Source organism: Boleophthalmus pectinirostris, unplaced genomic scaffold (genome assembly GCF_026225935.1).
Source record: "Boleophthalmus pectinirostris isolate CB_2022bp ecotype Guang Dong unplaced genomic scaffold, ASM2622593v1 HiC_scaffold_3, whole genome shotgun sequence".
Taxonomy (NCBI): domain Eukaryota; kingdom Metazoa; phylum Chordata; class Actinopteri; order Gobiiformes; family Gobiidae; genus Boleophthalmus; species Boleophthalmus pectinirostris.
Window position 1 is genome coordinate 34,041,644 of NW_026571299.1, and position 15,776 is coordinate 34,057,419.

Sequence of the window (15,776 nt, forward strand, 5' to 3'; positions counted from 1 at the left end):
AAATATTCCGCCATCTAGTGGACACTGGCAATAACCAAGTTTTAAAGTAATAAATGGCTGTTGTCAGTACCTCCGTTTTTTTTTTATGTGGCTAAAAATAATTAATAAAGTACAAATATTTTTGAAGCACTGGACTTTTTTTTTTTTTTTTAACTCAGTTCAGATTATGTAGGTATGGTATATCTTCATTTGATGAGAAGAAATGCATAAAAAATAATGTGAAAGTTATCTGCTCCTTTCATAGGTTTTGTTTGGCCATTGTACATAGCCAGTTTAAAGTGGTTCGCTTCTTTGAGAATGAATACAGGCCACAGTTGCTTAACCTTAATACCTGACTAAAGACAGCTCTAAACCATCTGGACTAAAGCAGATCGTAGTAACACCATTCACAGGTTAAAAGAGGAATAAAAATGGCATACCAAAATCACTCTGTTCACACCACTTCTCCTGACTTGTAATATTAAATCTGCATGAACCAAAATCAGTTTGCATTGATAGCTTACTTGTATTGGTTGTCCATACATTTTATCATTTGTCAAAGGCTTAAGTGTATCTTCAAGAAAACATCCACAAGAGCTGCTTAAATCAAAGCAGGTTTAGAAGCTCAGCCAGACGGCTCTAAAGGGCTGTGCAGAAATCCAATTGCACACTTAATGGGATTGTGAAACTAAATGCTGCCCTCACATGAAGAGTGAAAGGACTAGATATACATCAAACTCCATGTTATAGAATAAAAATGACTGTACAGCGGATGCAGCTCACTTGAATGGAGTAAAATGATGCTTCTTGTGACATAAAACTATATTCAGAGCTGAAAGAGGAGACGAATCAGTGAGTGACCACACAGAAAGAACTGACACATCTCCTTCAGCTATAAAAGCACTCAGGAAATGCACTCTTTGTTATAATATGCCTAAGGACCTGAGTTTCGTGTTGATGGCCATTTTCCATATTGAAATATTCAACAAAAAGACAGAAGTAGAGAATTAAGGATTTTGAAAAAATGGAAACTGGGGATTACTGAGCTTCTGTAGTTAGTGTAGTGTTAGGGTGATGTATGAAATCCTACTACACATGGACATGCTGTTTGATATTTAATTCAACATTGAAACATAAATGAGAATATAAAGACACAAAATACATCAGAAAAGTAAAACACGAATAAAAAAGACCTCTCCACAGAGACAAACAAAGACAAGGTCATGTAAACAAAGCAAAAATATGGGCTCATAAATGCCTCATATCGAAAATCACAAATCAAATTTTCAGTCAATTTTATATTCCTTATTAGCAATTTATTTAAATGCAGTTTAAAGATAATTATTGTTAAAATTCGGCAATACTATAATAGCTCCGACATAAAACTAATTGTGCAAATGTACAATGTTTTTTTTTTTTAATGCAAGTGCTATCATACTTAGATAGGATGTGCTCCACCACGTGACCCCTTCAGTGCTCAGGGTTAAAACAGGGCATCTCTGTAGATGCACCTCCAGAAGTGAGTAAAATTTAAACAGTGCAGACTTTTAAGACAAATATACTGTGACATATCCACAAAGTGAGTCGAGTTATAGCATGCCAGAGAATATTCAAGTATAGTTCAGGAATAAAAAATAAACTGACCAAATAGAGTTCATCTTCAGTTTCACAACAGTTAACTTTAAACCACACAATTTGTGTGTTTGCTCTCTATAATTCACCAGTGGGAATCCTTGTTCATCCAGGACCTTTCATGCGCTTACATTGTTGTCCAGTAGTCAGTTCCTAATTACAAATAGTGCAGTCGAGTTCCTTAAAATCAGCCCATAAATGTCCTTTAAACCAGTGGTATGTCCCTTCACCTTATAATAAAAAAATATTCTGTGCTCATCAAGTTGTGAAAAATGTGCTCCCTTAAAAACCTTTATTAGGAATTAAAGGCTTTTGGTTCAAGACAGTGAAACCTGGTAGTCCTTTTACCTGAATAAAGCCTGTTCGGAGTTCATTCTCTACCAAAAGTTATCAGATATGATGACTTCCTTCAGTTTGGTCTGAGACCAAACAGAGCTTCTCCATCATTTGAATGGAGGGCTGCTGGTTGCTGTATAGATTTCCACAGATGGTGTAGACACAGAAAACATTTTTTCTCAAGCAGAATAAGTCAACCAAATCCATCTTTTATAATCCCAGTATTTCCTCTTCAGATTTTGAGAACATCACTTGAAGGCTAGAAGATTTGTGGGTCCGAGGCACAAAGAAAGCCAAACACAAGATGCAGCCAGCTCCAAAGCCACCAAAGCATCTTCACAGCTCCTTCTTAAACCACTGAAATAAATATATGTGTGTTAGCTTAGAATTCCAATATTTGATGGTTATATCTGAATGGAGAGTGTTTTTTGGCCAGTCAACAATGCACACTTTTTCAGATCCTTTTACTCGTAGTCTGGACACAAGTTTTATCTTCCAGAGTTCAGGTGGGTGTGACTGACAGGTTATCTTACAAATAAAAAATAACAGGGTACCGAAGAACATAGCAGATTTCTTGTAGATTAATATGTGAAGCACTAAATGCTGTTAATCGGAAGTGAGGGAAGTCTGATATAGTTAAATAACAGATGTCAATGAAATGAACATGAGTGCATGGCTCTGAGTCTGAAGTGGAGGAGAAGGTTGTGACCAGACTATAAAAAAAGCACTAGAGCTATAAAAGCACCTCAAATTAATATGTAATGTAGATTAGATATTTGATATTTTATCTCATGATGTAGCATTCCATACCACTTTCTGATGGCCAGTAGGACACTCCACTACTGTTCTTCTCAGAGGCGTAGTGATGTGCATATCTTCTACGACGGCAGAGCTGTCTCCACCAGCAGCTAAACAAGAAACAACTTAACTAAACAATACTGTATCTATGAAAGGTGATGACACTGAAGTCCTGTTACTTACTGTAGAAGAGTAACCAGCACTGCTAAAAGGATGCAACTGATGACACAGAACACTAATACTGTGGCGTAGGTGTTTTGACTGTTTTTGGTGGCTACTACCGCCAATAGGTCTGCATGCTCACATCGTATCCCCACGAAACCTTGATGACACCTGTAAAGCAAAATTTAGCATGAACAAATCTAGTTTCACATATCACTTCTTTGCTACAAAACCTTTATATGCAAATTTGTTTTTTCCTGTATGTTTCCTGTATCTACCTCCACTCTTATTGACAGGTCACTTTTAAGACTATGACGGCTTGACACATACCCAAAAATATTGCAAATTTAACCTCTTTCAGTTGTAAAACCAACTAACTGCAAACACACTTAAAGTTGACTTTACTAATAATAGCTAAAAGGCTAATTTCCTCATACTGGTTGATCTCCATTTTCAGTGAAACAATAAATGCTTACAATATTGTATATTTCAAACACAAATAAGATGAGCTTTAACGTAAAATTCTTCCTCAGTCAATGTCTGAATCCAGCTCCAAACTCCCAAAAATATTTACAAACTTTAATGATGAATTGAAATTACTGGATCTAGTTTGAATTATACTTATATTACTTTGAAATGACTTGTTTTATTCCCATGACCACTATAACATTTTAGAAACACATGACTAAGCACAGCATTGTTCATAGTAATAACAAACAGGTAGGTGCTTACACACACGCAGGTGTCTCCTCCAGAATGAGAAAGCGACATGTTCCATGAAAACAGAAGTGACGATGGGAGTCAGGGCATTCGTCAAAGTGAGACCGCACTGCCGCCGCCACAAACTCTGGGCACAAGTGCACACATTTTAGTTTAAACTTTTTAAAATCAGATATGAAACTACAACAGCTTAGTATAAACATAATAGTAATCTGATCCCTTTGACTATCTGTTATTTTACTGATTTTAAGTATTCCTGATTTTTCTATGTTACGCATAGCTTCAGCTCTTCACTTGTCACTTATTAATCTATCCATGGGTTTCAGAATGATGAAAAATTTAAAGCTAGAGCTACCTACAGCTACTGTTCTCTTCCATCACAACCCTATCAACTTCAGTTTATGCAACTTCAACAGATATTACTGAGAATTACATAAATGGGGTAAAAAGCTTTTTCATATTGTATAATACAATTAAGACCTCATCTGAAGTAAATAGTTTACGTAGTTTAGTTTTTCACTAATATAACAATACTAAATAAGCCTCTATATTTAAATTGTTTTATATTTTTAAATAGAAAACATCACTTAGCTAAAATAAGATATATTTACTAATAAATAAATATAATGACAGCAAGAATAGTCTTAGCATAAACAGCTAAAAGGGCACAAACTAAATCCTAAAACTGGCATCCATGCCACTGAGCACAGCTCTCTTGCATTACCTTTTGTTGTGTTTCTTATTCTCATGTTGACTCTATTCTGAAAAGCAAAAAAATAACCTCTGGCACCACTTTGAAATCCAAATCCTTTAACCTGAATCACAAGAACCCAAAAATATGCCTCCAGGAGACATTTATTTTTAAAGAAACTCTATCTTATTGTGGTTGGAGAATCTCAGTTTTCACCAGCACAAACATTGTTGATTAAATTAACATTGTCAGACTGGAACGTTAAGGCATACAGTTAAGACACATTCCTAAATTAGCAGCTCTAAACAGTAGCTAGTGTTTTCCATATTGGCTTATGTCACAGTGGTATTTAGGCAAGAGATGGTCGTCTTGTCACACTCCATTCCAACAGCAAATGCATTTTTGGAAGCCAGCCTATATGCATTGTCTTCTCCTTTCAGAATGACTCAAAGCTCCCTCTTGTCCCCCGGCATCTGCCTACCAACCAAACCATCAATCCTTACCGTGTGATTTGGAAAGAGGGGTTAAAATAACAATAATGAAATCTTATACCGCCTTCAGGATATGTTGATGTGTGCCTGACTAGTGAAATTATTATTATTCTGTTGCTCTTCGATTTGCAAGAATATAGTTAAGAGGATTTATTATCACTATGACGCACACATTGTTGGCATAAGAAGAAAGCTCACTGGGGAATCTATGGTGTAGACATCTTCAAAAACTTAGCTGCAGTGAAAAGAAATGTAAAAGCTACAATAATACTTACTTTTAATAGGAGTAGTGCCTGTTGTGCTAGTTGCAATGGTTGTTGGGCTTGGAGATGAAAAGTTATTTGTTGAAAAATATGGCAAATTTGTAGAGTTACTCTTAAAGGAGACGTTGGCGTCACTAAGTGTTGAATTGTTCTGCCCTGCTCCAAATGTAAAGAGGGACCCTGTGAGAGGAATCAAAGAAATGTTACATATATATGTTGTTATATATATATTTGACCTATGATAACAACAATAGCCTGTAATAGAAAGATAACAGTAAACTCACCATTGAGAATCAAAGATATACTAAAAGTACCTAAGAAATATAAAAAGGGGCATTATTGTATTGTGGTTTAATGGGACAAAGGGAGGTGTCAGGTAACCTACAGTTGGATCCTGAGGGGTAGTAGGTCTAGTGCCTTCATTAAGAAAACTTATCTAACAACAGAGATCAACTAGGGATGGCTAAATAGAGAGGATACGTCCTATAAATAAATAAATAAATACAGAGATAGAGAAAAACAGTTTTTAGACCAGACACAAGGATTTACCCGATAATATTTATACAAGAACTCGGTTACATAAAGAGACAAAGATTAATCTGCATACAGTAGAACAGGGGAAGCTTTGGGGGGAATTATGAAACTAAGCAAAATGGACCAGCAAATCCACCTTTATGTTGTATATAGAATGGTAGATGTTTATGAAGCAATGTACATTTTGGACACATACTTAAAGAGCTGTCAAGGAGTTGCTTCAAAGCAATACTTGGTAATTCAAAGTTGTGCATTTATCTATAACTAGCATAGATATTAAACACTAAAATCATAACTAACTTAAATACGGTTCTTCATAAAGGTACGGCATTTGACAAAGAAAAGTCACTTTTACATACTTACCACTTATTAATAAGATCGTGTCCCAGAGAATCTTTGCCATCATCATGATGAGGTGTGCAGCGGATCTTCAGTCAAGCGCAGCCGTGTCTTTAGAAGCCACATTAGTCATTAGTGGCACAGGGGACTCCAGTGGGACCGTCAGTGGAAAATAACACATTTAATCCAATGATCACGCACGAACAGGAGAAATATCCGCCTCAACACAAAGGTGATATCTATATCTTCAACACAGGACCAATGTGACGAAAACTGATCAATAATCCTTGTTTATTTTTTAGCCAAATGCACAGCGGCCCCGGTCGTTTCCCTTGCCTGGCGTTCAATTGAGGAAACCCGTGTAATCCTGTCAGAGGCTGGCCAATTACAGGCGGAGAGGGAGGGGGTAGAGGGTGTGTCTACTCATTATGACCCCGATATGGCACCAGCGCTGGATGCGCATCTGTGTGGAGATTTGAGCTTTACGCACGCTTTATGCACTTACGCAAAACTTCAAAAGAAATTTTGCTGGAGTGTAAATGATACCACGTCAATTTGCTCCTGTAAAATGGTTCAACAAAAACTGAAAATTGAAAAAAAAAAAAAAAAGTGTATGTCTTAAAATGAAACTATGTCTCAATAGACCAGTCAATAAAAAATAAAACATTGCAATAATTAAAACTTCTAAAACAAATGTATGAAAACTAAATGGATTGGCTTTTCAGTAGCCTAGGTTTCAGTGGCAGACCTTTTTCTCGTGTAAAATGTAAGAAATCAATCAAAAAAGATGGGTTTGGGTGTTATCTGTTAGCGCCATCTGCTGGACGATTGAACGTTTGGGCAGCCACAAAATGTAATTTTGAGACTTGAAAGTTACAGACAACATCATTTAGTTAACTAATTATTAAGACAAATTTCACTAACTGTTAATTGAATTGTTTTACCTATGAAGTCCATAGGGCCTGTGTTGTTTTTAATCTCTCACTATCCCAGAAGTGTGACGTCAAAGCGGTACAACTGTGTTCCATTCGCGGTCACTCATTCGTCCAGCTTGGCCATTGTAAAGTAAAGTACACCGGTCAGCATGTGCGCGTTCATGAGAGGTGGCCTCGTCTTAAGTGTGTGAGGGCTCTAATTGGAAGCTGAGAAATGGTGGGCTGAACCTGAAACTGCTATAACCTGGGCTCCTAATACAGCTGAGGGCTCTAGGACTTAATTTTGTACAGTAACGAGTGCCAGTCAGCATGTCCAACCCTGGAGGACAAAAGGTAGTTATCTATTCAGTTTTTATTCATATTAATTGCATTTTTTCGTTTATGATATGTAAAACTATGTTTAGCACTCAAATAGATATGCAATCTTAATCTAAGTAAGTGAAATTGTCTTTGGAGTGCTTCTCCCCTGAAAAATGTCATAAGGTAAAGTTTATTTCAGTGAACTACTAGGCTACAGTAGTTCTAGTTTAGGCAATTCTTATTCCAGCTACCACCTACTTTACCAATGGTGGGAAATATTAGTCTACTGATTTCCATTAATTTACAAATTAGTCTATATACTCGAATATTTCACAGTACAAACACAGGTATGTTAATATGTAGCCTATACCCTTCCTATTCCTGAATAGTTTTTTATTATTTTAAATGTAGATAAACAGATTGATGTAAATGGATTTTTAGGGGGGGAAAGCCACAACACTGTTATAGGCATACTCACCTGCTTTAACTAAAAACAAAAAAAGAAAAATGTACAGTACAAACATATTGACAGGGTATAGTGTCATTGTACACATGCTGAATTATTGATTGGAGGATGTGATTTCACCCACAGGGTAGTCCTATGACTCTGGTCTTAATGGTGGCATCAGCTGCCATTGGCGGGACCCTGCAGTATGGATATAATTTGGCTATTATGAATGCACCTACTACCGTAAGTTTTCTATCATTTTGCATCTTTCGTTTATACTATCATTTGTGTTTCCTCCGAGCATTCCATATTCAATAGGTCAAATCCTCCAGCTAAAGTAATCTTATTAATTACATTATTAATTAATAAACTTTAATCAATCAAAGTAGTCCTGACCAAGCCTAGCAACAAGATCAAGGAGATGGGTCCCTGAGTACTGCACTGTTCACTGCTCATGAGCAGATACTTCAGTGGCATTGAAGGATAGGTCAAATGCAGCGGATCAGTTTCCCTACTGGGGCAAATGTACCTTAACCTTAACCTTAATTAGTTGGAATGAATGCAGATTAATATGTCCCTAGTGTGGACACAGGGGTCAAAGGATTTGTCTGCAAAAGAAGTTTGAGTGTGTGTTAAATGTAATGTAATGGTTAACTGTTCAAAACTCTTCTTCAGTTCATTCAGAGCTTCATCAATGAAACATTTCAAGAGCGTTGGGAAATACAGTTGGAGGATTACCAAGTGACTTTAATTTGGACAGTCATAGTTTCAATCTTCTCTTTGGGGGGCTTCACTGGAGCCTTAATTGCGGGCCCGATGACCATTCATTTCGGAAGGTAAAAATAACAATGTTGTAGCATAAAAACACAAATGTTTGTACTGGCAGTGTCTCCACTGTTAATGATCAAAACGTGGATTATTCATTTACTGTCTTTCACCAAATGCTTTTTTATCTGAGTTTCTTTGATCTAGAAGGAATATATATGAACTCCAAATATCTTGAATTTTTCCAGAAAAAAATGCTTACTATTGAATAACATCTTCCTTATGAGTGGTGCACTCCTTGCTGTGACCAGCCGAGCTGCCAAGTCCTTTGAGATGATCATAATTTCTCGGGTGCTTGTGGGAATTAATGCTGGTAGGTGCTAATTTTATTTTATTTTTTAAGTATTTAGTATTATGCTGTAATATATGTAAATCACCATTTGACTTATACTTCATAACTGCAGAACTAATACTTAATAGTGATTTTTCAAAAAATTCAATTCTGTTTTTTGAGTGACGTTGAACAGCTCATTCAAGCAGCTTCAGGTCAGATTTCTGGTGGACACTGCCTTATATCTGCTTAAAAACAAAAAATTAAAATTAAAAAAAGATTGTCCAGTTGACAGAATGTAATTTTTCTACAAACCTAGGTGACTGAGGGACTACACAGACATTTTTCACATGTGTTTTTGCTCTTGTGTACTTACATTGTCAAACCCTACATGTATGACGCAGAGCGTGAATGTTTTAAATATTTGCATGGAAGTACAGGGCAGTCAGCAGGGATAGGGAGAAGGGAGAAAACTACATTTTCAGTGCACTCAAGCAGCCTCAAATGCAGGACAATGCAAGATAGCCTAAAGCAGTGTTTTGAAGTTGCGAATCACTGCAGAGTTGGACTAGAAAGACCAATTACGTGACACCTTCAGAATGGATCATTAACAAGATTTGCGCATGTTAACAAATTATTTACATTTTATTTTGCAGGAATCAGTATGAATGTCCAGCCCATGTATTTTGGAGAAAGTGCACCTAAGCACCTGAGAGGAGCCATATCTCTTTCTTCAGCAGTGTTCACAGCATTCGGTGTAGTCCTGGGACAGGTGGTCGGACTGAGGTGACTGCTGTTTGTGAAAAGTGACACAGATAACTTCTTTTGCATGTCTAATATTTGTCTTTATTCATAGGGAGATTTTGGGGAGTGAGCCATGCTGGCAGTATCTCTTGGCCAGTAATGCTATTCCTGGCTTTATTCAGCTTCTTACTCTGCCCTGGTTCCCTGAGAGCCCCAGATACCTGCTCATCGACAGGGAGGACAAGGAGGGTTGTTTAAACGGTAGACAGCTGCAACATGCATATATTTTACAAATCTGTTTAAGTAAACAGTATAATTCCTCTTATCAAATGTAGTTTAAGATCAAGCTAACTGTATCCTAATCTTACTGCCTGCTTCATTGTTGCATGTAATCAAAACAAAGAAAATTAAAGGTACATTTTGTAGCTTTACAAGTGTGAGGCAATGCCATATATTATGGCCTAGAATTATATTGCCTAGAATTTTTCTACAGTATAAAAATATTTACATTGCGTTTATTCAGTTACTGAAGTTGTTGTTGCTGCATATATTAAAAAGCATGTATTACTATGAGCTTCCTGTCTCCAAGGACATAGACAATTTTATCATCATTTTGTGGAACATTCCAGGCAAAGCAGACCAGAAAAATTGCATGGTACACCTTTAACTTTGAGTGTGGTTTTCTCATGGATTCCACACATTTTGAGAATGATTATGTAACAAAACTTGAATATCAAGTTGTGAAAAAAATTATTGTTGAACTAAATTGTTTAACTTTAAATTGATAAAATTAAAGTTTATTATAGATACTTATTTGATAAAATCTATAATTGAACTGCAATAAATAATAATACATTACCCTTGCTATAAAAAGTATATGGACCTTGTGTTCCATGGTTAGCTCTGCGGCGTCTGCGTGGCTGTGAAGTGGAGAGCAGTGAGCTGGATGAGATTCTGGAGGAGCAGGCTCAGTCCAAAGGCGTGAGGCCCCGTCGGCCCTGGGAGCTCTTCTCAGACCGGGCCGTGCGCTGGCAACTCCTCTCTGTCATTGTGGTCAGCAGTGCCATGCAACTCTGTGGAAATGATTCGGTAGGAACTATACAGATTTCACATTTTAGCATAAAGATGAAAAGTGCTATCCCTATTGTACATTTCATTTTAGTTAATACATAGCTGGGCAATATGATTCACCATTTGTCTTCATTGGTCTACTCAAACACAGACACTTTTCCCTACCCACTTTTCATATTGACTAGCACTGGTAAAGCTCTGAGTGAGTGACAGCAGGATTTAACCAATCACAGTGAAATGTGAATAAGTGTACATTAATCATGATAAAATCTAAAGAAAATCATGATCTTATTTTTTGGCCATATTGTCCACTCCCTCAAGATCACCATAGGCTACCTGCAGACATAATTACCTTACCTTCAAGTGACATACATATTGGATCATAAAAATTTAAAACCGATTCTTCTACAAAATCACGATTAACTGTAAAATTAACTAACAACAACAAAAACTGTTTGTAACTGACACTGAAGTTGAGTCATCTTATCATATAGCCTTTTGCTTTGCACACAAGGGGAGAGAGATATTTGAGATGACAAGGCAGCCTTTACTTTGACAATGCAAGTGACATGACATCAATAATACATTTTCCTTTCCCAATCATAAACTAATCCTATATCATATAGTAGGGGAAAGTGTTGCGGTTCAGTTAGCACAGACCCATGACTCATAGCCTTCATTCAAAAATACTGCCATTATAGCAGATAATGTATTATAACATTTGAGTCATATTATTTATGGATTTCTGTAACCTTTTTGCTCCCATTTCATTTTTGTCATATCTTTGTGAATGGATACCATATGATAAATTGAGTTTCATTTTACATTATTTATACTTTAACTATGTCCTAACTTTTTAGATTTTGTACAAAGCCACTTATAGGTTTTAAATGTGCACTGAGGTTGACAGATTATTATTAAAATTAGGCCAACAGGAGCTTATTAGGAGTTATACAATCACAATAGCTTCTAAGTCTCATTTTGCCATTTTCTGTTGCAGATTTACTTTTATGCCTCATATGTTTTCAAAGAGGCTGGGATCTCTGCTGATAAAATCCAGTATATCACAATAGGCACTGGTTCATGTGAATTTACTGCCTGCATCATGTGTGTAAGTACCGTCTGTCTGGCATGTTATGTAACAGGCTACAGCGGCATGTCGTTTGCATTTTTCTCCAGTCTGTAGTGCAAATGCAACGTTAATGTTTATGTAAGACACATAATGCTCTTGGCTTACATTTAACTATTTATTTATCATTATGGTCTTGTAGACAGTTGATCCATTGTCAACTGCAAGTCAGAAGTTCCCAATCTTTTTTGTCTCATGTACCTTTTCTGCTATTGTGTAACAGCATTTTTTCACATTATTATTATGTACAAAATATTGCTAAGAAGAGTTTAGATTAAAATACTGTCCAATTCCATCTTTCTTTTAAATCTGAAATACTTCCAAGTACCCGCAAGTGTCCACATACCCCTGATTGGGAAACAGTGCTGTAGATCCTAACACAGTGTTACATTCATGTCAACATTACTTGATAACTTACTTTAGATAAATACTGAATTCTTATCACACAAATGGCTAGCTATACACCACTCTGGCCTTGTCCTCTTCCTGCAAAAATAATGATATTATGTGAATCCTGCAAAAAAAAAAAAAAAAAAGATAATTTTTAATAAATCACTGAAAACTTTATATAATTATCTATCAATATGATTGTGCTCTTTGTAGAACTTGCTGATTGAGCGTAAAGGACGGAGGTTCATGCTGATGGGAGGCTTTATACTGATGACTGTCTGGGCTGTGGTCTTCACAATTGCCCTTTCATTTGAGGTATAGTACAGCTTTCACTACACATATATTTCATTGCACTGTTTTAACCTATTGAATCAGACATCCTGTTCAAGAAGTTCTGATTGTAAAATGTGACAATACAATTTCTCTGTGCTTTTTTAAATATGAATTTTGTGCTTTATCTAATAATCATGTTAAGTTATATCATAAATATGGTGGTTAAAAAAAATATATAGTATATAGTAATAGTAGTATCGATATAGTATATATTGTGACAGTACTATCAGTGTGAAACAAACAGAATAATTACCTATGGTTATTCCATATGGTGTACTGATGGGTAAACATACTGTAACTTTGCATAAAATATAATAATACAGTGAAGTAATGTTATTATTCATACATCTGGGGGTGAGACACACAGACACAGTGGATACTAATACTAATTATTTTTGTCCATATTTATGTTTTTCTTTCTCAGAAAATTCCTCTTCTTACCATCACAAGATGGCTGCTATTGTCATGTCAACAACACCCACCATCATTATATTTTTTATTATACCTTGTGGTTCTAACAGACTCATCACTGCATATACATTTGCATGGTGTCCATTCTAACCTATTTCATGTAATATCACAATAGTTTGTTTTATTTCCTCTCCTAAACAGCATTATATTCCATGGATGCCATATTTGAGCATGGCATGTATATTCACATACATCCTCAGTTTTGGTATGGGGCCAGGTAAGAGACTTTAAACTAAAAATAAATACATAGAATGATATAATGATCTAAAAAAGCCTTTCTTCCTTCAGCTGGAGTCACTGGTGTGTTGCCCACAGAGATCTTTAATCAGTCAGCACGACCTGCAGCCTATATGATTGCCGGCTCAATGATGTGGATCAACCTTTTCATTGTTGGGATGATCTTTCCTTTCCTAGTGGTCAGTAATTTATTAAAAGAAATATTATAACTAGTGTAAATAATGGAGAAAGAACAAGAAGAACAAGTTGTGTAAACCTGCATTATGTTTCTATGAATCTATGGACACTGGTTTTCTCCCTTCTTTTAAACACATGCTATTAAAATAAACCCAAATTTCCAATGGTGAATGAAGCCCCAGTGCTGGCACAGTTGCAAAACAAGGTCTCTAACAATATAGGATTTTTCTGAGTGGTTTATTTCACTGTGGGTTACTTCCATATTCCTCCAACAACACAATACATACAGAGTGGGCTAATCCCTCAGCTGGGCACCTTCTGACCAGGAACCTACAGTTTCTTTATGTGAATACATAATCATGCTACTATGGCCTATTACGTTCTTACTACTTTTGTTCCTTATTGTTACAAATCAAGTCTATTAGGACAATAGTATAGAGTCTCAGTAGAATGTTTATTCTCATTTAAAATCTTAATATTTTTCCAGAGTGGGCTGAAGGAGTTCTGCTTCGTGCCGTTTGCTGCAGTGTGCCTGTTATCTTCTATGTACGTCGGTATGTTTCTCCCAGAGACCAAAGGGAAGTCTCTGTCTGCCATTACAGCAGAGTTTCACAAGCTCAACTTCAAAGGCCTGGACCCTCTGCACTCTCCCCAGTGTCAGGCCAAATACCAGCTAGGCGAGGTGTGCCACTCCACAGCACTGTAGACTGCTGCTGCATTTAATGGGACTGTAAATATTTTATAAGACTTTATATTTGTTTCATATAGACATAATATAATGATATGTCTATGAGAAAATGTTTATGTAAACTTGTGAAAAACTTAACATTCTTGTCAAAGCGCTGCACTGTAGTCATAATTTATTCACTCCATACTTGGTGGTGGTAAGCTACTATTGTAGCCACAGCTGCCCTGGGTATTGTATAAAATTACTCCTTCCTCTGGAGTAGGTCAAATTACATTTATGTATTAATGTAAAATAAATTATAAACATAGACAAACATTTACATACAGATTTATAAGGTGTGCATTTTTTGTTTTTAACCATTAGTAACTTATGTCCAATTGTTTGATTGTTTGAATATTTAATCTATATTTAACCTCACCAAAAGGAGGCCATTCATTCCAAAAAGCTAAATTATCTAATGACCAGACATTGTATAGAAGATCACCATTGAAGTGACTCCACCCTGACTGTATATGGCATTGAAGCAATCACACTGGATGCGAGAGGTGGGCACAGGATCCAGCACCTGAAGAAAAGAGAGGCCTATTGGATTTTAGTTCTCAAGGCCACAGAGTACCCAGGCCTAAATGAAGACTTCAATCTCTCCTGCTACCTATAACCTCAATTTGTATGGAAATGTTAAACAAAACTATCAACCCTAAGTACAAATAGTCCAATTTAACTGCCCTCTAGAGCTTGATGTAAAAATGGTCCCTGCTAAAATAAAATGACTGCCCTCTAGTGCCCTCAATGAGATTGTCCTCAAGCTAAGAAGTTACTATCCCTCGTGTCCAAACAGAAGAACTGAATGAGTGAAGCCTCCGCCTTGCATACCTGGAGTGTGTGAGCTTAAATTGGTCCTAACCTCTCATTCATGATCAGATCCTGAAGAAGGCACTAGCCGACACGCGTTGGTGTATTTTTAATGCTTCCTCCATGCTCACAATAAAGATATTTTCTAACTAAGTGCCTGATATTTTTCTTTTTCTGTTTGATTGACTTACTGAATTCATGGCTCACATTTGCACAGATGAAATGTGTTTCTCTAACTGTGCTGGAGATTGTTTAAGTATTGTATAAAAGACGTTTAGTATTGTTATATATTAGTTGTTGTTTGTTGTTTGTTGTTATACTCTTTCTCACCACAAGAGGGGTGCGCTTGCACACCGAGTGAGTCACGAACTCTTGAGTCAGTATAGCGGCGTGACGCTCAGTGCATCGGCTGTGTTTCGGACACTTTAATGTCTGAATGATAGTGTGCGTCCTTTAGACAACCACACACACACACACACACACACGTGTTTAAGCACGCAGACATTAAAGAAACGTTCGACATTACCTGGATGTGGACTCCCTCATTTTAACTCACCAGAACGTCTATAATCGCTGTCCTGACCCGACACCCTGTAGTGATTACTAGCCAGCACTCCAGTTTTCTCATATTATACAATCCTCATTACAAGTATGCAATAACAACATTGTTATGCAATGAGTGAATCATTGTATTTTCACATTTCTGTTAGACTTCATTAATCAGATAGAACTGTTTGTACATATATGAGATTTTCAACTGATTTTAGTAAATTAACAATAACACATTTTGAAGTGTATATATTGCTGAAGTAAAGATGATAAACAATAATACTGAAACCAAACCATAAACCAGAATTATTTCCCAAAAAGTATTCTAAATGTACATTTGTTCTATATATGAGCTGTAATAAATAACACATTGCAATACTTAGTTATGTATATTGAAAATAGTTCATAATT

The 15,776-nt window shown here is 36.3% G+C and overlaps 2 protein-coding genes across 3 annotated transcripts; one reads left to right on the forward strand and one right to left on the reverse strand.

Moving 5' to 3' along the window:
- Nucleotides 1-1,081: 1,081 nt before the first annotated feature.
- tgfa (transforming growth factor, alpha) lies at nucleotides 1,082-6,287 on the reverse strand. Of its 2 annotated transcripts, XM_055160643.1 has the most exons (7): nucleotides 5,970-6,287; nucleotides 5,357-5,386; nucleotides 5,085-5,252; nucleotides 3,640-3,754; nucleotides 2,929-3,078; nucleotides 2,758-2,855; nucleotides 1,082-2,304 (listed from the first exon to the last, which is right to left on the reverse strand). In XM_055160643.1, exons 1-7 carry the CDS (start codon nucleotides 6,013-6,015, stop codon nucleotides 2,297-2,299), a joined length of 615 nt encoding a protein of 204 aa, XP_055016618.1. In that variant the 5' UTR covers nucleotides 6,016-6,287; the 3' UTR covers nucleotides 1,082-2,296. The 2 variants fall into 2 exon arrangements, with proteins under 2 accessions (XP_055016618.1, XP_020789907.2); XM_020934248.2 differs by lacking the exon at nucleotides 5,357-5,386.
- Nucleotides 6,288-6,860: 573 nt separating this feature from the next.
- slc2a11a (solute carrier family 2 member 11a) lies at nucleotides 6,861-14,283 on the forward strand. The gene is made up of 12 exons (XM_020934249.2): nucleotides 6,861-7,213; nucleotides 7,773-7,871; nucleotides 8,304-8,464; nucleotides 8,642-8,766; nucleotides 9,381-9,510; nucleotides 9,581-9,729; nucleotides 10,370-10,557; nucleotides 11,540-11,650; nucleotides 12,272-12,373; nucleotides 13,004-13,079; nucleotides 13,151-13,278; nucleotides 13,764-14,283. Exons 1-12 carry the CDS (start codon nucleotides 7,190-7,192, stop codon nucleotides 13,980-13,982), a joined length of 1,512 nt encoding a protein of 503 aa, XP_020789908.1. The 5' UTR covers nucleotides 6,861-7,189; the 3' UTR covers nucleotides 13,983-14,283.
- Nucleotides 14,284-15,776: the final 1,493 nt, after the last annotated feature.